The sequence below is a fragment of the Elaeis guineensis genome, chromosome 8, assembly GCF_000442705.2.
Source record: "Elaeis guineensis isolate ETL-2024a chromosome 8, EG11, whole genome shotgun sequence".
In the NCBI taxonomy this organism is placed as follows: domain Eukaryota; kingdom Viridiplantae; phylum Streptophyta; class Magnoliopsida; order Arecales; family Arecaceae; genus Elaeis; species Elaeis guineensis.
Window position 1 is genome coordinate 3,435,640 of NC_026000.2, and position 22,711 is coordinate 3,458,350.

The window sequence follows — 22,711 nt, forward strand, 5'->3', positions numbered from 1 at the left end:
GGGCTTTGGTTATTTTTCATTTTTATTGAGAAAGACACCTTCTTATCTCTTGCATATTCAATTTTGCAGCGGTATTTTTCAAATATTATTTTATGTTTGATTTCAAAGAAACCCAAATATTTATCTCCCATAAAGAAACTAAATCTTTCCTCAACAATTATGCTGCAAACATCTGATGAAGGTCCCAAAGTAAGAGACCTAACAGATCTAATCAGTGTTTCAGATGCTACAAGATGAAATCATGCAAGTTTGGGAAAATGGAGCATCAAAATAGAGTAACTTGAATAATACATGGGAGACAACCATATGGAAACTGTTGAAACATCTGCCCACAAGCAAGGGTGACATACCACGATGCATATATAGTTGTGACACGTCAAATATGCAATCAGAACCCAATGAAGGAACCTCTGATATCCACAGATTGACCAAGGGCAAGCACTTGAAATTAACAAGACCACACAATACAGATCTCCTTTTTTGTAGGATCCAGTAAACAACACCCTATAACATCCACATTTTCTTCATGTTTTGTAGGTTCTAGCATATCCAACAAAGATATTTAACGGGAGGCCAATTTCTTCAGGTGTTGGAATATCCTTTGTTTTATCCACTGCCTGTCGTAAGGCAGAAAAGCTTGAATTGAGTGATCATACCTGCAATCAGAACCCAGACGTGTTGAGCTGGAAAGATCATGCATGATTACAACAGTATGTTAAATGGTAAATGATACATACACCAATGCACTAAGATCGGTCAGGCCATCTATGAAGTTGTAAAGATCAGTGATGTCATAAGTGATATTTCCAATTGTGGGATTAAGATCCTTGAGTTTCCTCTCATACAAACCGCAGATTCCTGTGCACGTCAGAAATGTGATCACCACAGAATGTAATCATGAATCAATGAAGGAAGATCAACAACCCTTCAAGTAGTGGTCAACTAATCAGCAGATATACTGACAATGTTTTACCTTGCTCTTGTCTGCAATAATGGGAAGCTCTTAGTTTAAGTAGTTTCACAATTTCTGGTACTACCAACAGATAACTGCTGGTTTCCAAAGCTATGCTGCATGAGGTTTTCATGACACTGATAAATTGGCTACACAGAATCCTAAATTTGATGCACATATGTTTTATATGCACTATTGGCTTTAAGATCATGTCATTAAAAAACTAGTGTAATTGATATGTGTTTTTTACAACAAAACTAGTGTAATTGAGATGTGGCTTTCTCAATTAATGGCCTTTATCACAACAAAATGCAAGAAGCAAAGCCATTATATACATCCATTATGGACTTTATAACAACAAAATGCCGTTATAACAGTTTCGTAGGCCTTCCATCACATTATATACATCCATTATGGACTTTAAAAAGATGACTGCTATTTAGCCAATATGCCATCATAACAGCTCATGCAAAGTGGGAATAATTGCTGTTATTTGCCATATTTGCTGTTCATCTGCATTAAATAATGTTTTTTTCAATACAATTTTCCTAACCATCTGGAGGAATCATTTTTTTTTTAATAATAATACTGTAAGCAGGGACTTTATCAAACAACATCTTTACTTTCCTTGTTGTTTTCTGTTATGTCTGCATTATTCAAAAAACAAACACAGTTTCAGGACACAATGGGCAAATAATGGCTGTCATCCGTTATGACAAAACAATGGCTCCAGAGAGGATCTATATCAGCACAATTGGATCCCTTACTCATGCTTCAAGGTGCCATGTTATGAGAAAGTGAAGACCGACTCATTCACCTCTTTGCTGGACTCATAGAATGAATGGACACAAACATCACGACAACATTGAAAACATATGCTGCAACTATGGACTGGACTGGACTGGACTAGACAACAATGAAGGATGATTTACCCCAAGCATTATCATAAGAAGAGCAAGATGGTATTATTATTACTCTCTCAACCTCACAAACAGATAATCTCTCAAGCTCACAAATAGAGGACTAGGGTCTCTTAGGAAATCAAGAATTGCATCGTTTGTTGCTTTGACTGAACCAATCTACTGTTCCTCATCCTTTCTCTTTAAATAGTGCCTACATGGTTAAGCACTGGCTATCGAACAACAAGCAACCACTTAGCCTGCTTAGCCATTTAACCATCTGTTTAAACTAGAAAATAGTTGCTTCATTTGCTTCATCATCTAAATCATGATCTAAAAGTTCATGACAATTTAATATATTTCATCACTAATCTAAAGATTAAAATATATACTCAATATGCTGGCCAACATTTTTTCAATGTTGCTTCCTTTCAAGGCACTACATACAGGTTTCATGTAGGTACACCAAAGTGCATTAAGACGAGAGAAAAGTGATCTTTTTGCCTAACCTGCCCTAATCCCAGCTTCTTCTCATTATAAAAGATTAGTTTAGCCCGCCTTGTCATTGATAAAAGTCCACCCTCCACCCTCCAATTGCACAATTAAATCAAGTGCACCACTTTCCCTCCTTGCTCACATTTTGTCTTCTTAGTTTGGCAGTTTCCTTTTAACTTTTCTACATATTTTATTCGATGATTCAAAACCCTGACTGAAGAATAGTCAACAACCTATAGCTGTTTTGATGACTATGCTAATGTAGTTATTCTGGGATGTCAAATGTGCATGATATGCCATTCAACATGCCATTCAACTCCAAAATTCACAGAGCTCCTATTACCTAAAACATCAAAATACCTACAGGTTGAAAATTAAACAACTTGATGCCTTCTACTTACCAGGCAAGTGTTCAGAAAATGGACAACTTAAATTTCACATCTAATTTGGAAAGTATAAAACTTTGTCACTGAGGCTTGCATTACAACATTAACAACTTGCGCTAGACAATCAACCAAATATAGCAAGTTAATGAAAGACAAGTACTTTTATGCTTACAAACTCAAAACATTGTTGTATATTCTAAGTTTTTAGTTTCTCGGAGACAAAGTTGCAGATATTGAAACCCATTTTTGGTTCTATGCCTGCAGAACAACCATTTCACGGTGCTGAACTTGCTTGAGTTGTATGTCATTTTCAGTTTATCCATCTTAGTAGCACCTAATAAATCGAGGCCTCAATAAACAGACTCTAAGAGTAAAATTTGTCTAAAGGCAGTTTTAGTGAGTCTACAAATGGTCAAGAACCAGTCTTCCTGCGAAGGAAGCTACCTATGTTGTTACAGTATCAGCATGCACATTAAGATATACATTGTGCCAAAGACACAATTTACATATATCGATATTTGGGGTAATCTATTGATCTAGTATCAATTGGCAATTCTCTATATTATTGCATATTAATGAATATATAATGTTGTAGAAAGATAAAGAGTGATACCTTCTTATATACTTAATTTTATTAGACTGAACTTACTGAAAGTGTTCTTTTACTACATTTGCTTCATTCAAGTATGGTATTATGATTTAAATTTGTGCATTGAAGTTGTTAACATAGTGTAGTATGCATCCTATTGATTTTTATCAGCAAGGATAATGCATATTTAAGATGCGATATATTATGCATGTATATTCAGAATGCATAATCTGAAGGTACCAACATTATTTATACACTATCCTAGATATTCCAAAGTGGAGAAAGATCAGTTTTCCTGGTATATATTAGTGTATTGTAAAGTAATCCATTAAGAAAGATATGTATCTTTCTGTTTTGATGTATTTCAAATCAAGGATCGAAGACTTGAAACTGGACCCTATGTCGGTGGGCCAGCGGTACGCCCCTGTACCAGACCCGAAAATGAGGGATAAACCGTGGAGGAAAAGAGAAAAAGAGAGAGGAAGGGAAGGAACAAGAGGCTGGTGGAGACGCCTGCGATGGCCATTGGAGGGCTGTGGAGGCTGCCGGAGGGCCATCAAAGCCCCCCAGACTCCACAGTCCACGAGAGAAACTGAGAAGAGAGAGAGAGATAAAGAGAGAGGGGAAGGAAGGAGAGGAGGAAAGAAAAGGCAGTAGGGAGGCCACCGAAGGGCCGCCAAGTGGCCGCCATAGCCGTCGGATGGCCCAAAACCCACGGCTGCCACGGGTCTGAAATAGGGGCTTTGCCCCTGTTTCACCGGATTTTTTAAAAAATCCGATACATAGCGAAGCCCCTATTTCAAATTCGCGACGTCCGTGGGGGGATTTTAGGCCATCCAACGGCCATGACAATCATCCGGCAACCTTCCAACAACCTGCTCGCCTTCTTCTTCTTCCTCCTCTCCCTCCCTTCCTCTCTCTCTATCTCTCTCTTCTTAGATTCTCACATGGAGGACCGTGGAGATCCAGAGGCTCAGCAACCATCCGACAGCCTCGACGATCCACCACCGGCCTTCCCCTCTCCTTCCCTCCCCCTCTCTCTTCCTCTCTTTCCTTCTCCCTAGCTCTGTATTGGCCAGCATTCCGAATTGGATGCCTGAACCGTACCGATGAGCCGCCAGTATGGTTCGACACACCTCGAACTATCCGGTTCGACAAACCCTATTTCAAATATATGAACATAATGTGGCATCATACTTTCTATTCAAGGTTTGGGAAGAAATATCTTCGATTATTTAAAGCATCAGAAACCAGCATTTTGCTCAACCGCTAAGGAAACATACCAGAATTCACCATGCAGGACATGACCTACAGCATAGGGCTAAAAGATGCCAAAGATGCAAACAAATACATGTCTACTCAAAAGCATAATCTCAACCAGAACCATCAGGCCTTTGCGGAACAACAATAATTCAGCTTTGTGAACCCTTGTTTGCCACAATAAAATTTGATCTATAACAACATAGTATCAGCGATGGTTAGTAAGTGCTACACATTATGTAATCAACTTTTGAGAATATCCAGCAGTCTGTATACATGTCCACTTATATTTTTAAATCGCCTGCACAATTTTTCATTCACTGCGAATGCTTAACATATCACTTACAAAAGGACTTGATTTATTCTGTATGTGATGTAAATTTTTGACATTGACAATCATGTTGAAAGTATAGGAGAACTACTTTTTGAACATCATACTAAATTTGAACCAAAACAAGCAAAAAATTGACGAAATACACAAAATCTACAGGAGCTTACAAGATCCCAGAAAGGTATTTGGATCCAGACCTAGCATAGCATGCTGAGGGTCTTAGTTCTATTGTCCATAAAGCAAATGGAAAAAAAAAAAAGAAAGAAAGAATTTGAAGCAAAGCCTTTTCAGCAATCATTAAGATAACCACGTGAATAATTTATAATATAGCTTATTTACTGAAAATTAAAAACATGGTGCTATTGAAGATATCATGAATACCATCCATAGCTTGACTAATCGAATTATAATCCATAAACGTTCTAGTTGCCCTGTTTTGGGATGTCTGCATTAGAATAATGGTGTGCCTGTTAGCCTGCACAAAGAGAAGCATTCATTAGAAGAATGTCATTGGATCAAAACAAAATGCTGAAAGACTTGAAACAAATGAAATAAGAAACTCATTTCATAACTGTTAAGACTCGAGAAATATGATGCTTCTATCAGAACAATGCATGTAAAGGAGATTTTAACATCATTCATTTCATTATTTCATAGTAGCAAACCCATCATGACCTTAATATAGTTAGCCATCAGCAATATATCTTATGCACTAAACATTATGTAAGCTTTCAATTACTGAAAAAATAATACTGAATCAAAGAAATTGTTCTTTCTAATTATATAATCAACACCACCTCCATGAATTTTCATTGAAAAAGGGTTTTAATCAACAACATCACAGTCCAAACTACTAGCACATAAGGGCTTCCTATTACATATAGATTTGTTCCTTAGGTGCTTCCACTTCATAAGTTTCCAAAACCTCACCACTCTACCAATTAAAGTATCTATGGGTGTAAGCTTTCCACTTCTGAGGTAGACTAAGGTTTAGACTTCTTGTTCATGCATTAACTGTTGGATTAGACTAAAGGTTTTAACGCACAAGAGAATTTCCAGGCCTATTCAGGCATGTCCTCAACCTTCAAGAAGGGTAATAAGAAGATAGGAGTGATCTTCTCTCTGCAAAAGCTTTCCTTCTTGGTGAGCAAATTATGTCCGTTACCACAACCTCGAAATTGAATTTTCCAGCTAAAAGCCATCCCGCAAATATCTCAAAAACCAGCATTCACAAAGAGAAAATCATCAAACAATCTTCTTGCGCTAACCCACTGTTGTCCAAATAACTACTTAACTCGTACACCTTAAGCACACCTATCCCAAATCCACCATCCAAAATACTATCTTTGTGATTTCTGTGCTCATTCATGCATATGCAATAGACTACTGCAAGCATCCGTAAATCATCCATGACGCACCAACGAATGGACTGATATCTGGATTTAATACCCTAGCGCCCAAATTTTGCAATTCGGGCATCAAGATCCCTTCGTTTTCCTTTCTTGATACCAAAATCACATTAACAAAACCAAACATGGAACAGAAAATCTATACCAGAAGCGAGAAAACCTAATTCTCTTGAATTGCGACAAGAGCGAGCAGACAACACGGGATAACAACCCACACACACAAATAATCAGAATCCAATCAAGAAAACCAAAAAAAAAAAGAAAAAAAGAAAAAAAGAAAAAGAAAGCTAGATTTTTAAGCTAAGACGGCGTAGAATCTAGAGAGGCACGCGAGAGAGAAGAGGGCTGAGAAGGAGAAGGAGAAGGAGAAAAGAGCTCACCATGTTTGGATCGGAACCTAATAAGCGAGAGATCGGAGTTGAAGGTGGGTTTGGCTGCAAGAAACCCCCCCTCAAAGAGATGAAAGATCTCGGAATCGAAGCCGGAAAGAAGGGCGTCGGCCGGTGAGAAAGGCGAGAACGGCGAGGGGTACTTCTATTGTATCACTGAAGGTGGGGACCTGCAGCTTTGAGTGGCCTCCGAACATGCGGTCAGGGTTTGGGTTGTATCGTTCGCGCAAAAGAATGATTCACATTATTTTGCAACATCCACCGTCGGATCGCGCAATATCTGCTTCCCGATCTGTACACCGGACGGAAGAGATATTTTTCAAGGCTTTGCGAGCGGTGCAACGTACGATCCAACGGTTTGCATCGCGAAAGAAGATCAATCACTCATTCGCGCACAAGATACAACCCGAACCCAAGCGGTCGTTAGCTGTAACGCGACCGTGCTTGGAACCTGAAGGATTCTGGATGACCTGAAGGATTCTGGATGCTCTGGCAAGCATCCTAAAAATTTGAGGCCAAAAAAAAAAAAAAAAAAAAAAAACTTTGTGGTGGACGGGGAGAAATATTGATCGATAAATGATTTATGCACAAAACTAATGCGTGTCGTTTGAAAGAAAAATGGCATCTGGTCTTTTGGCTTTTGAGTCCCCTTCCTTGTCATGCTTTTAAATTTTTTACAAAAGGCATATAACAACTTCTACCAGAAAAAAATGCATATAACTACTAAATTTGATATTATGTTTTTCTTAGCATTTCTTAGCATGATATATAGTTGCGGTAGTTTGTTTCTATTTAGCACATCTCACATATCTAGTGCTTAAAACACCCTAAGGTTGCACCACTTTACCAAAATAAAGCTTCTATTAGAAGTCCAAACATCGATTAGAAAAAAAATGTTTGTGTCAACGGAGACTTTGTTGCTTGTCTCATTTTCCTTCAATGTGATATCAGTCACATCACAAGAGAACAAGAAATATCACTTTTGCACAAATATCAAATATAAGATTAGCATATTATACTATGTAAGCATTGGGAGGTAGGTTGCTTCATTTTTACCAAGAGAAAGGAGAAAAGCCCCATTCCCTTTTATCCCAATATGCTAGTGAGGAGGTGTGGCCGGACTATTGGAAATGCTTGGCTTGTTAGTATGGCTAGAATATTTGTAGACGGTGGCAAACTAAAATTATGAAATTTTATATTATTTTTACTATTGATTTTGGATGCCTTCCCGATACGACCATTCAAATATTAAATTTGCACGGTCTAGTTATATTCATGGTATTTGTTGTAGCTACTAATGGCTAGCTTAACAAAGAATTGATGGATATTAATGGCAGACAACCTTCTCAGGCAACGCTGGCCAGGTGCCTCACAATGCCCATTGTGTGCATCTACTTCTCTCCTTCAAATGCCCAAAGGGATTGGAAGACTCTTGGGTCCAAAATGGGCCAATCTTTCAGGCTATCGATTGAACTACAAAACTTATACTGAAAGCATCATGCATACCAGGAATATTCACAAAGGATGGGATGATGTAGCTGAAGTCTGTATTTGGTGTCCTTGGAAGGAATGCAACAATAGAACATGCAACTACATAGCTATGTTTTTCAACTGGATATGCAACCTATCAGCTAACAAAGCTAACGAATGATTGCATACTTCAACGTATATTAAGAGTCAGTCTACAAGCAATCTCCACACTCATACTCTTTTTCTGATGTAAAGGGAGGCTCACCGTCACCCGGAAACTTTATTTATGAATGCAAGAAGAGGGAGGATTCTTGCAGTTCAAATTGGCCTATTACAACATCACAGTCAATAACAGGAAAAAGAAAACAACCCCCATCCAAAAAACAGAGTTCAACTTTGAAAGAGACAAGGACTGAAACTTTTCAACTTCAGCAACATTTTCAGAAAAACTTGGTCAGAGCAATACACTAATATTTCTTAGAGCCTGTTTGGATGATTGGGCTGAAAATCCCATTTGGTACTTATGGATATAGACCTAGCTAAGTCTATAATCCTATTATCTAATTGGTTGTATTGGCCCACTCCATGAATCTAATAGGATTTTCAGCCCAAACTATTCAAATAGGTCCTTATTCTTGTCCTCCTCCTCCCTCCTTTCAAGACAACAGAGATAGGTGAAGGGAGTCATAAGCAATCATGTCCTTATTTTATGTTGGTCTTGATAGTGGCTTTGCTAGCTAAGTGTCCTTTTCCTACTATATATTTGAACAAGAGGGAAAGCTCTGCTAAATTTCATCGACTACTCGTAGGCATCTCCAAATCTAATACTGATATTATTGGTTGCATAATGCAGTTGGTATGCCAATTTGCCTTCATGGCAAATATGTTGCAGTTGTCACTGATAATTATCGATGGACAACGTTTTAACAGGATTACCTTCACTAGGTACCTCTAACCGCTCACTTTCTTGAAAGCTGAACTCAGTTAACCTTCTCCATGCCATCTCTAACAGACCTATTTTTACTGCTGCTATGAAGCTACGAATCTAACAGTGCAAGTACTTGAAGAATCCAGCCCATATATACGGTCTAGAAATTAGCAATCTGAGTCAAAAGAAACACCAAACTCCACTGGTGTTTGATTCACTAAAGTCACAAATTTTGGAACAGCATTAACAAACTGATAAAAGCATATAAAATGAAATTGAGCATATATCCTCTGAACAACAAGGTTCATATCAAAGTGATGAATGGACATATATTGCTACAAAAACTTCATCATGTGAAGCAAATATTTTTAATTGGACTAGAACCTTTTGCCAATTTCCTCCATTTATTCACAGAACCTTTCCTTGGTTTGCCATTTACATAAGCTTTCATGGTCTTCTCTTCATCATTACTGCTTATACCTCTTCCCTCTGTTTAGCTACTGTGAGTTGCAAGTTCTCCTCATCATCACTATGAGAAGATTTCAATAAATCAGGTGGTAGTAAAACGCCACATTGTTTTGCTTTGGGGATAACAAAACTCAGACCAAAGGTAGCTATATTTAACAGGTTTCTTACAAGCACTGCTAGCCACAGGTTATTGAAATCAGTTCTGGCATAAAACAAATGGAGAATGCTTCCAATGTCAAGCTGCCTACACTATCAATACACATGAGGAGTGCAAAGAAAATCCCTTTGATGCCTGATGGGCACAAGTTGGTGGTAAAGACCATCATTAGCATCCATCCTATCCTACTTGTAGTTCAAACGCAACATTCCTCAAGGATTACAAAGACGTAGTCAGGCATTCCAAGTTTAAGATTCATTCGAGCAAAAAACAAATAAAGATGAGGTTGATCATTCCATAAACAGCATAAAGAAGGTAGGCACAGAAGTGTAGGCTTCTGAATGTAAATCTTTCAGCAGCTTGTGGTAGATGAGGACCACAAACATGGAAGTCATATTGCGCCAAGGCATAGATCATGCCATTGGCTTCCTGCATTAAGAAAAACTTTTGGTCAATACTATTTTTGAATTTAGATCTTACAAAGCAAAAGGGAATTTTGCAAGAAAATTCATCCTATTTGAATGGGTCTGCTTCCATTCTTTTGATTGTCAATAGGTTTTGCTTCTGTAACGCAAAAAATAACAAAAAAGGAAAAAGAAAGAAAAAAAAAAAAAAGTAAGTTAGTTACAGAAGAAAGGATCATATTTTAATTTAAAAGCAATCTATTTTCAATTCCCCAGACGATTATGCATGTCCCTTCGTGACTATCTAAACTCAAACCAAACAGTATTTTTCAGTAGAAGAAAGATATAAAAAGTAGCTAAATTTTATGAATAAAATCTAAATGTATTTCAATAAAATTCCTTAACTGGCTGTTGTTTTGCCCGGATCAGCCTTGCACGATATTTATTTTTGGGAGTAAAATAATTAATAACAACCAATATCAGCCGTTATTTCGTATATATATTTGTGATTAAGAATTTTTTTATGTGGGTACCTTTTTTTTTTTTTTTAAGGGAGGGTGCATATTTCCAGCCAATACTAGCCGATGGCACCGCCTTCATCTCCATTGCCGCCTTCTTCCCCCAAATCAGCGACCGTTTTTCCATGGAGCAGTCACTTCCACCCATCCTTTTCAACAGTTATTTGTTAGTTATTTGTTCCATCGTGGCCGCACTCAGTCGAGCACCCACGTTCCAAACTTTAATAAAAAGCACAGCAATATAGATAGAACAATCGCACCCATCTTGAAGAAATGATGATAAAATATCTCCCTCCAGTATCATTCTTCCTCCCTCACTCTTATTTTACCATCCTTCTCCCTGCCTTCCAAATTTCCCTACCTTCCTCCATCCAATTAGTTTTTATCTCCCCACAGAGCCCCAAGTCATCAACCCTCCCCTTCCCAAACCATCGATCAGAAACCTTCTTCCTGTCGAGTTTAGAGTACTACCTATATTCCTTCCCTCCAATGAATCACTGATGAAGGAATATGAAGAAACCATGCGAAGGGACACATCATGACATGACCAAGGTGATATCTAGGCCTAGGAGTGCAGTAACTACTCGACAAAAGATGATAGCTTTCATGGGATTGAAGCACACCATCTTGCTCCTCCTCCTCCTCCAACACATCGTCTCCGGAGATGATCAACCGCTCCCGTATCGTCGACAACAAGCAATTCTCCGAGAGAAGGCCACCCTCTTGTTTTTCAAGAACAACATAATATCTCCACCACAAGCAGCTCTCGCAAATTGGAACGAGTCCACCGATGTTTGTGACTTCATAGGTGTCATCTGCGATCGATGGCGACTCCATGTCGTGCGTCTCCAACTTCGTGGCAGGCTTGTATCCAGCGCCCTGTCCCCTATCTTTGCCAACCTCTCCAGCCTTCGCGAGCTAGACCTCTCCAATAATAGTCTCACAGGGCACATTCCTCATGAATATTACTCCAACCTACGGCACCTCAAGATCCTAGACCTATCAACCAACTCTCTCGATGGCCAAATTCCACCATCTCTCGCCAACCTCACCGGACTTGAATGGTTGGGACTGTCAGGGAACCATCTCGATGGCCCAATTCCACCATCTCTCGCCAACCTCACCGGACTTGAATGGTTGGACCTGTCCGAGAACCATCTCACCGGGCACATTCCAGTCGAATTCTCCAACCTCGAGCAACTCATGTTCCTAGAATTGTCAGCTAACCTTCTCGATGGCCCAATTCCACAATCTCTTGCCACCATCAGTAGCCTTTTCTATATCAACCTCGGCTACAACCTTCTAACAGGTCAGATTCCAGCCTTGATCCTTCGCAACTGCAGTCAATTACAAGATGTGGACTTCTCGGTCAATTATCTCACTGGTGAGATCCCTTCGGAGGCCCGAATTCATCTGCCAAACTTGAGCATTCTCAACCTTTACTCCGATAATTTGACTGGAAAATTACCCCCGTGGCTTTCAAATTCATCATTCCTAAGTCAGCTGGACGTCGGATATAACTTCCTTTCAGGTGAACTGCCTTCGGACATCGTCTCGAACAAGACATACCTTAAAGTTCTTCATTTGTCTTACAACAATTTTTCAAGCCACCATATCGACACTGACTTGAGACCATTTTTCTTAGCTATTTCCAACTGCTCAAAGCTGACGGAACTTGAGATGGCAGGACTAGCGCTTGTTGGACCATTGCCTCAACTTGTAGGTGGAGTCCCCAAAAGCTTGTCTACAATTCAGTTGGGTGACAACATGATCTTCGGACAAATCCCTCCTGACATTGGCCATCTTGTTAATATCACGCTATTGAATCTGTCGAGCAACCTTCTCAATGGAACTATTCCAACTCTGATCGGCAAACTTCTGAAGTTAGAGCAACTAATCTTTTCCGATAACTTCTTGAGTGGTGTGATTCCTCCGGAGATTGGAAACATTGGCTCAATAGGTCTGCTTGATTTATCCAACAACACATTGTCTGGTGAAATCCCAAGGAGCCTTGGAAATCTAAGTCTTATCAGTGAGATTCATCTTCAGAAGAACCAGCTTTATGGAGAAATACCTGCTAGTCTCGGAAGGTGCATGAACTTACTAAAACTAGATCTGTCATACAACAGATTAACAGGAAGGATACCTCTAGAAATGTCCGGCATTGTAAAGATTTCCTTTAACCTTTCACACAATCAGCTTCAAGGTCCTTTGCCGATAGAGCTTAGCAAGATGGATCAGGTGCAAGAGATTGATTTGTCATCGAATAACCTCACTGGTGAAGTGATATCTCAGCTGTCAGCATGTGCTGAACTGAAGCTCATCAACCTCTCACACAATTCTCTTCAAGGACAGCTTCCCAAATCATTTGGAGATCTCCAAAACCTTGAGACTCTTGACGTTTCTTTCAATTACTTGACTGGGGAGATTCCATTGAAACTTAACAAATGCACCCGTCTCACCCATTTGAATCTTTCATACAATGACTTCAATGGACCAATACCCGCTGGTAGAGTCTTCTCATTATTCACCAATCTATCCTATCTTGGAAATCCACATTTATGTGGCTCAGTCGTCGGACGGGCTTGTTCCGAACGACGAAGATGGCTGCACTCGCATAAATTCTTGATCACCATTTGCGTCAGTGCTTCATTATTAGCATTGTTACTGGCATTATGTTGTGTGATTGGAATTAGAAAGACCCGAGGCAGGATTTTCAGAGGGAGAGATGACATGTTTGGTAGCTCATCGCTGGTGCTAAAATCAAGTTTCCCACGAATCACCTACCGAGAACTTGTCAAGGCAACCGGAGAATTTGATCAGGATAGGTTAATTGGTTCTGGTAGCTATGGACGGGTCTACAAAGGAGTATTAAGAGACGGGACCATTGTTGCAGTGAAAGTACTGCACCTCCAAACTGGCAATTCCACGAAGAGCTTCAACAGAGAATGCCAGGTTCTGAAGAGAATTAGACATCGGAACCTTATGAGAATCATTACAGCATGTAGCCGACCGGATTTCAAGGCTTTGGTCCTTCCTTTCATGGCCAACGGAAGCCTCGAGAGCGTTCTGTATTCAGGATCTTCGGAACTAAGCTTGATCCAGAGGGTGAATATTTGCAGTGATATAGCTGAAGGAATAGCCTACTTGCATCACCACTCCCCTGTGATGGTCATACACTGTGATCTGAAGCCCAGCAATGTGCTTCTTAATGATGGTATGACTGCTTTGGTCTCTGATTTTGGGATTGCAAGGCTGGTGATGAATGTTGGAGCGGGGAACACGACTGGGGCTGACGACATGGGGAGTTCGACTGCAACTATGCTCAGGGGCTCTATTGGATACATAGCACCAGGTACGTTTGTTTATGATAAAGGAGGTGGATTTATCTATATGTATATTATGTTCATGCCTTGAAGTATTGAGCGAGTCTTAGATGTGGACTAGATACTCCTTTTTTTCACTTCTTCTTTTTTTTTTTTTTGGTTTCTATTCAACTTTCAGAAATTTATGCATGGATTGGAATAAATTAAATGAAGTTTTCTTTTCCACGAAGATAATTTTGTGCCTGGCCAAAGTTCCGATTCCATTGAAGATTTTTTTTTTTCCGCTTCTATTTCATCTTCCTCACCGCTAGTAGGTCTCCAACAAATCTAGTTTACAAGTAGTGGTACTGCAGAAAGACAACTTGAAGCATATAAATTTTGAGCTTTGCAGAAACCACTGATATATACAAATACCCATACGCATGAATGGATGCTTCCATTTACTCATCTATGTGAGTTTTTCAGAGTACGGAATTGGCTCAGATGCATCAATCAAGGGAGATGTTTACAGCTTCGGCGTTGTAGTCCTTGAAATGGTCACCAGGAAGAGACCCACAGACGAAATGTTCAAAGGTGGTTTGGGCTTACCCAACTGGGTGAAGAGCCACTACATTGGGAGGATGGAGACGGTCATCGATGCCTCCTTGGTGACTGCTGTGGAGAATCAGACATATGAAGTGAAAAGAATGTGGGAGGTGGCAATTGGAGAGTTGGTAGATTTGGGTCTACTCTGCACCCAGGAGAGCCCGTCGAGTAGGCCGACGATGCTGGATGCTGCTGATGACTTGGGTCGCTTGAAGAGGTATCTTTCGGGTGACACAACCACCAGTTTTGCCACCTCTTTGGGAATGTCATCTTCCACCATTGGGGAGGATGCAGGCACAAGCATATCAAACTTGGATTAATGGGTTCTAAAAAATATGAAATCACAATGTTCTGATAGGCAATGCTTTCAAAGGTTGTTGAGGGTCATGCAGCAGCTTTGTGTGTGTGCGTGCGTGTGTGCGCGCGCGCGTGTTGGGCGATCTTGTTGCAGTTCTTCTGGAGGTTGTCAGATCTAGACGTTGTTGTGCTTGGTTGAAAGCAGTGCTCTGTCCTAACATTGTCTTGTAACTTTGTTCAGAAGTTGGATCCGGTTTGAACGTTATTTTGTGAATTTGCAACTAGTCTAAAGTCTTCATTTGGATATTTGCTTTCTGAAAATTTGAAGAGACTAAATGGAAACTCCTTAAAAGAAACTCTACTGGTCCATAACATTATTAATCTAAATTTCATATACTTTTTTCTTCAAAGGAAATATGTGCATTGTAATCTTTTTTTTTTTTTTTCTTGATGGTTGAAGGTGGCTGGGAAAGCAGCCACCTGTCCTTTATTGATAAGAGTAATATATACAATGAAGGTTACAAAAGATCTATAAAAGTAGATCAAAGAAAATAATTAAAAATTAATTCTTCTTGGAAGGCTCCTCCTCTACTCAAATATTCAAACAATTTTGTAAAATGTTGGAGCAAATCAACCGACCCCAGATGCCGACTCTACATCAACCGAATGAACATATTATTCTGACTTATAATCGGTTGACTGACCGACAGTCGGTTATTATCAACCAACAACAAACGATTTGATTAATCTCCGACCGAAGATCATCGGTATATCCGAATTACCGACCAATGATCATTCAGGTCTACTACCAAGTTATCAGTATCATCGACATATAGTCGGCTTATCTACTTAACATATCCTAACCATTATGAACAGTTATTGACTACGTATCACTGTTATTAGTGGGAATAAATAATACCCACATGCTTGATGATTACATCAGAATCATCTATAAAAGGAAAGGTAAACGAGCAGCACGGATAAGAAAATTCTAGTCCAAAACTCTGCCACTCTCAACATTTCTATTAGCTGTTTACCAACTTTCTCTCTGACTTAAGCATCAGAGGGTCTCCGTCGGACACAACTCCAGTCTATGAGGACTTTGTCTTGCAGGTGCTCTTCACCGAAGACAAATGACAGAGAGTTGGCCGCAATAAATTGGTGCGCCAAGTAGGGAGAAGACACTACAGTCAATTATGTCGAGAACCAAAGCTCAGCATTCGACTGGATCGACGAGGTAGTCTTCCTATCGAAAAGATGTTTCTCCCCCACCTCCGATAGCAGAGTCCAGTTCCTTGCGTCCTGTGGTTATTAGGGACGCACAGATTGCTGCACTCATACAGCAAATGAAAGTTTTGACGGAAGTGGTTCAAAGCCTTTAACAGCAGTAAATCTAGCAGCCAGTGTAGCAACCAGTGGCTTAGTCAGTGCCGTCTAGGTATAGTCGCCGTCCTCCACGATGCTCACCCTCCTCATCTCTGGAGTAACCGTCTCAACACTCCCATCGAGACGGACAACTACATTCTCGGCACTCTCATCGTGCCATCCACCATTCGCGGCATTCTCCCTCTCTTCATGCACACAGTATTAAGAAGGAGAAATGGCCGTGGATGCCTTCTGCTTCTCTTTCTTCGAGTTCTTCAGGGGGTTCCATCCTCAGAGTTTTTCAGCAATGACGACTTGACGACTATGAATGCAAGTTTCGAAAAATTGATCGTCAGCTCGCCCGACTTTAAGTGAAAGACCGAAAATCTTTCAATGACTATGACTTCCACACTGCCTAACCTCTCTCTCGGTGCATCTTAGATGAATCGATTTTCTTTCGATTCAAAATATCGCAGATGGAGTCATACGATGGCTCCATCAATCCCATCGACCACTTGGAGAGCTATAAGACTCTCATGATGATCCAGGGGGCAACCGATGTCCTCTTATGTATTGACTTCCCGATAATTCTTCGAAAGGCTGCTCGAGCCTGATATTTCGAGCTTCAGTCGGAGAGAATTAACTCTTTTGAGCAACTTGAGCATTCTTTCATGGCCCACTTCAGCACAAGCCGAAGGCCACCACGGACATCCGACAGTCTCTTCTCAATCTAGCAAGGTGAAACAGAGACATTGAGAAACTTTGTAGTTCATTTCAATACAGTTACACTTGAAGTCAGGGATCTCAATAAAAATATATCTATATCGACCATAAAAAGGAGTCTGAGGGGATCCAGATTTATTTACTCTTTTGACAAAACTCTCCCTCGGATCTATGCTAAACTTCTGGAGCGCGCGTATAAGTACATTCGCATGGATGAAGCTGCTTCTGACCGATGTCAAACAAATGAAAAAGATCAGAAAAAGAGATAAAAGAAAAGTAAAGCTTCGATCAAATCAAGTAGGCCGACTATCAACAAAAGAGCTTCACCTCGAAGATGGAGTCCGAAGTCGAACTATGGCAGGTATGACTCTTATACTCCTCTCTTTGCTCCTCATGTGCAGATCCTGATGGAGATCGAAGGAGTAGAATACTTACGACACCCTCCACCAATGAAAGCACCATCGAGGAGCTGAGATAAAAAGATATACTATCGGTTCCATCGTGATCACGATCACAATACCAAACAGTGCATCCAGCTCAGGGATGAGATAGAAGTCCTGATTCGATGAGGCTATCTTGAGAAGTTTTGAAGGGATCAACTGACTCAACCTCTTGCTGATCGACAACCTCAGCCACAAACTGAGGAGACTATCAACAATCGATCGACTGCAGGAGTGATTAACATGATCTCCGAGCGACCAAATTAAGGGATAACTTTCGAAGAAGAGTCGACAAAGAAATGATGACTCGACAATGTAATAATTTTTTCGAAAGAAAGATGTTCGGAGAATTCAAACTCCCTATGATAATGCTGTCGTTGTCTTGACAACAATAGCTAATTATGATATAAAAAAAAAATTTATAGATAATGAAAACTTGATGGATATTTTATTTTACTCGATTTTCTCTCGAATATGACTACCGACTGATCGACTTAGAAGAGTCTCGACGTCATTAGTCGGTTTTACAGAAGATGCAGTCACTGTGGAGGGAGAAATCATTCTTTTATTAACCGTAAGAACTGAACCACAATAGAGTACTGTTCTCGTGACATTCATGATTGTCTGAGTTCTCTCGACTTATAATGTCATACTCGGATGGTCTGGTTTGAATGCTCTAAGAGCAATAGTCTCGACTTATCATCTACTAATCTGATTTCTGACAAAAAATAGAATCAGAGAGATGCATGGAGATCAACAACTTGTTCGATGCTGCTTCCTAATTTCCACATAAAATAATCAACCCGAAGACTCTTTGTCCGTCGATAAATTGGATCAAAGAGAAAATGAAGAGAAGGATGAACCAGTCGAACAACTAGTTTTCATCTCATTAAAAGAAGAAGATCCTAAGAAGATGGATCAAATTGGATCGCAGCTATCTGATCCAGAGCGGCAGTAATTAATAAATCTACTGAGAGTAAATACCAATGATTTTGCTTGATCGACAACAAACATGTCAAAAATTTCTTCGAAAGTAATAACTCATCGACTCAATATTGATCCGAAGTTCAAGCCGGTGAGACAGAAGAAAAGATCTTTTACTCCTGAAAAGCAGAAGGTCATCGACGAAAAAGTTGACAAGCTCCTCGCAGTTGACTTCATCAAGAAAGCTACTTATCCCGATTGGCTCGTTAATATAGTGATGGTGAGAAAGGCCAATGAAAAATGAAAAATTTGCATCGACTACATAAGTTTGGATGAAGCTTGTCCGAAAGATAGTTTCTCTTTGCTAAAATTTGATCAGTTAGTTAATGTAACTTTGGGACACTGAATCTTGAGCTTCATGGACGTCTTTGCAGGCTATAATCAGATTCGGATGGCATCCAAAGATGAGGAGCATACAGCCTTCGTAACCGACAAAGGTATCTACTGCTATAAAGTAATATCTTTCGATTTAAAAAATACTGGAGTCACTTATCAACGGCTTGTCAACAAAATCTTCAAGACACAGATCAGACGAAATATGAAACTTTATGTGGACAACATATTGGTGAAAAACCCCCAAACCTCAGATCATATTCGAGACTTAAAGGAAGCATTCAGTACACTTCGATGATATCAGATGAAGTTAAATCTAACTAAGTGTGCATTTGGAGTGACTTCTGAGAAATTCTTTAGATTTTTCGTATCGCAGTAAGAAATCGAGATCAATTTCGAGAAAATAAAGACTATCATCAACATGAAACATCCAAGCTCAAAGAAAGAGATACAGCAATTCAATAGAAGGATCACCGCACTTAGTCGATTCATATCAAGGTCAGTAGAAAGGTGCTTGTCTTTCTTCAAAATTTTAAGGCAAACAAAAGACTTCTCATAGTCAGATGAATGCTGATAGTCCTTCGAGGATTTGAAAAAATACCTTGCTTCTCCACCATTACTAACAAAACCAAAGGTCAGAGAGATTTTAAATCTCTATTTGGTGACATCGATGGAGGTGGTTAGTTCGATGCTTGTCCGAGAGAATGAAAATCGGATTCAACGGCCAATCTACTACACTAGTAAGGTGCTTCACAATGCTAAAGTGAGATATTCAAGAGTGAAAAAAATGATCTACACTCTAATTATATCATCACAATGATTTCGTCCGTACTTTCAAGCACACCCCATTATTATCTTGATAGATCAGCTATTGAAGGCAATCTTGCACTGACCTGATACATCGGGTCGAATGATAAAGTGGACAATAAAGCTTGATGAATTTGATATACAATATCGCCCATGTCCATTAATAAAAGCATAAGTTTTGGCCGACTTCATCGTCGAATGTACAATATCTGATAATAAATATGAAGATAAAACTGATGACAAAATAAAATAGGCCACGACTCCTGAACCTGACTTGACATCGGTATGAGTGCTACATATTGATGGAGCATCTAATGCATAAGGCAACGGAGCTAGTCTCATCCTCATAAATTTTGAAGGAATTATAACAGAATATATCCTTCGATTTAATTTTAAAGCTTTGAATAACCAAGTCAAATATGAAGCACTTTTAACCGGCTTAAAAATTATCAAGGAGCTTGATATCGACAGTCTGAAGGTCTTCACCGACTCACAACTAATTACTGGATAAGTTAAGAACGAGTTTGAAGTTCGAGATTCTATTATAATGAAGTATCTTCAGAAGGTGAAAGATCTAACTTCAACATTAAAGTATTTTGAAATCTTTCACATCCTAAAAATAGAAAATACTCGAGCCGACGCACTTTCACGACTCGCAATCTCTTCTTTCGATTCACTCGATCGGACATTCGTCGAATATCTTGAACAGTCGAGTATCGATAAAGTCGAGGAAGTACTATAAATTACTGATGAACCAAGCTGGATGGATCCGATCATTCGATACTTAGCTAATGAATCTCTTCTTATAGATCCCTCAGAAGCCAAATGACTCAGATGGATAGCCTCTCAATATATTTTAATGAATGGTCATCTATACAAAAGGTCGTTCTCTCTTCCCTTATTGAAGTGTTTGGGACCAACAGATGCCGATTATGCACTCAGAGAGGTCCACGAAGAGATTTATAAAAATCACTTAAAGGGGCAAATCTCTAGCTTATAAGATCCTATGACAAGAATACTATTGGCCTACTACGAAGAAAGATGTAGCTGAACTTGTTCGAAGATGGGAACCATGTCAGAGATATGCAAATATACAACACCAACTGGTAAGTCAGTTGACATCGATTGTTGCACTATGACCCTTCACACAATGGAGAATAGACATACTTGGTTATTTTCCTTTGCCATCTGGTCAGAGAAAGTTCATAGTGGTCGCCATCGATTACTTCACCAAGTGGATGAAAGCTGAACCTCTGACACAAATCACTTAGAACAAGATGGAGGACTTCATTCAGAAATCAATTATATGCAGATTCGATTTACCATACACCATCATCACTAACCATGGTTAGTAATTCGATAATCAGAATTTTAAAGAGTTCTATGCTAAATTTTAGATTACGTACAAACTTACATCAGTCGGCCATCCACAATCCAATGGCGAGGTGGAGGTAACCAACCGAATAATTCTATATGGACTCAAAATTAGACTGAATGAAGCTAAAGACCTTTGGATGGAAGAACTATATCCGATCTTATGGACATACTGAACGACTCTTCACATACCAATGGGAGAATCGCCATTTAATCTAGCTTATGAAATAGAAGCGATGATCCCATTTGAGATTGGATTACCATCAGCAAGGATAGAGCAATACAGTGAACCGAACAACTCAGAATATCGGAAAGCCGATTTAGATTTACTTTCAAAAGTCTGACAGCAAGCTCAAGTTCAGATGGCAGCCTATCAGCAAAGGGTAGTCTGGTATTATAATGTAAAAGTTAAACCGAAGGTCTTCTATCCTGAAGATTTGATCCTAAGAAAAGCAGAAGTCTCAAGATCTCTCGACCAAGGAAAGCTATCTCCGAACTGAAAAGGATCTTACAGGATAACCGAAATACTCAGATCGGATGCATATTGACTGAAAACTCTAGAGGGAGTAACCATCTCCCGAACATGAAATATTGACAACTTGAAAATATATTATCAATAAAATTGTCCGTATATACATTATTCAGAATGAAACATTGAATTTTAGAGTCACAAGTTTCACTAAACTATAAAGTGGTAGTAGATCGACAGATGGATGGTCAATTTCTATCGACTATATTTTGATTTTTCACTATAAAAACTGACATATCAATTATACTTTGGCTTTCACTGTAAAAGCCACAATACCGAATGTGTCTCGGTACCGAATATATTCCAGCTTTTCACTGTAAAAGCTGATCATAGTCAAATGATTATTATGCTGATTTAGTCTTAACTAAGTGAAATACTATGCCAATACGATTCAGATCAAATTGAAATTATACTGACTCGACTACGATTGATCGAAGGATATTCAACTTACCACCGATTATCAAATAATCTAACGTACTAACCTGACTAAGGTCGGACGAAGGATATTCAGCTTGTTATCATTTATCTTAATACCTAAGTATGTCAATAGATGTTTGACTAACGGATGAATCTTATAATTACTATCGGATATCCAGTTTATCGATCGATATTCGATTATACAATTACAATTCTACAACAATGAAAACATACACAAAAAAAAATCTATACTTGGATAAAATTTCCTTTCATTCATTGAAAAGAAGATTACAAAATTAGACCGAAGTTCGATTACAATATTTTGATTACAAAAAAAAAAATAAAAATTACATCGATCATCAGTTGCCATCTCCATCTCTTTGCTCTGTTGTAGCATCTGAGACTTGAACAACTTCCAGTGTTGTCGGTGCTCCATCTTCGGTCGGCGTGGCTTCTTCAGCAGCTTCATCTTTCAGGATGGGAGAGATGATGCTGCTCAAGTCAAGATCTAGGTATAATTTTTTGACCCATCTCGACTGTCCTCATACCTGACGCAGTAAAAAGTGAATCCACCTTCGAGAATCTCTTCTTTGAACTCTTTAAAATTTTTGAAGTTCTCGATGGGATGGTTAAGAGACTCCCTTACCGACTCTGCTTCTGCTCTTGCCAGCTCTGCGTCAGATCTTGCGGAAGTCGATTCATCATCGAACAGTGCCAACCTTTTCAGGGTAGCCTGATGTCTTTCAAGTTTGGCTTCGAGTTCGATGATGCATCCGTCTCTCTCTCTTCGAAGCCGATGGATAGAATGCTTTTTGCTTTTGATTTTCGACTCAAAAGACAAGATGCCTTGACGAGCCGACTCAAGTTCAGCTTCAG

General features: G+C 39.4%; 2 protein-coding genes across 2 annotated transcripts; one reads left to right on the forward strand and one right to left on the reverse strand.

The window, feature by feature from the left end:
* Positions 1-248: 248 nt before the first annotated feature.
* On the reverse strand, positions 249-6,928 carry LOC105050745 (enhancer of rudimentary homolog). Its single transcript, XM_010930879.4, has 4 exons — positions 6,702-6,928; positions 5,294-5,387; positions 738-858; positions 249-656 (listed from the first exon to the last, which is right to left on the reverse strand). Exons 1-4 carry the CDS (start codon positions 6,702-6,704, stop codon positions 563-565), a joined length of 312 nt encoding a protein of 103 aa, XP_010929181.1. The 5' UTR covers positions 6,705-6,928; the 3' UTR covers positions 249-562.
* A 4,035-nt stretch (positions 6,929-10,963) lies between these two features.
* On the forward strand, positions 10,964-15,136 carry LOC105050933 (uncharacterized). The gene is made up of 2 exons (XM_073262264.1): positions 10,964-14,010; positions 14,447-15,136. The coding sequence occupies exons 1-2, from the start codon at positions 11,166-11,168 to the stop codon at positions 14,884-14,886; spliced, it is 3,285 nt and encodes a 1,094-aa protein (XP_073118365.1). The 5' UTR covers positions 10,964-11,165; the 3' UTR covers positions 14,887-15,136.
* Positions 15,137-22,711: the final 7,575 nt, after the last annotated feature.

What these genes read in the sequence shown, in the direction of transcription:
- LOC105050933 (XM_073262264.1), top strand. Translation starts at nt 11,166, where the DNA reads ATGAAGAAACCATGCGAAGGGACACATCATGACATGACCAAGGTGATA. An exon ending in TATTGGATACATAGCACCAG is followed by an intron (nt 14,011 to 14,446) that starts GTACGTTTGTTT and finishes TGAGTTTTTCAG; the next exon opens with AGTACGGAATTGGCTCAGAT.
- LOC105050745 (XM_010930879.4), bottom strand. An exon ending in GATTAGTCAAGCTATGGATG is followed by an intron (nt 859 to 5,293) that starts GTATTCATGATA and finishes TGACGTGCACAG; the next exon opens with GAATCTGCGGTTTGTATGAG. An exon ending in ACCGATCTTAGTGCATTGGT is followed by an intron (nt 657 to 737) that starts GTATGTATCATT and finishes TTCTGATTGCAG; the next exon opens with GTATGATCACTCAATTCAAG.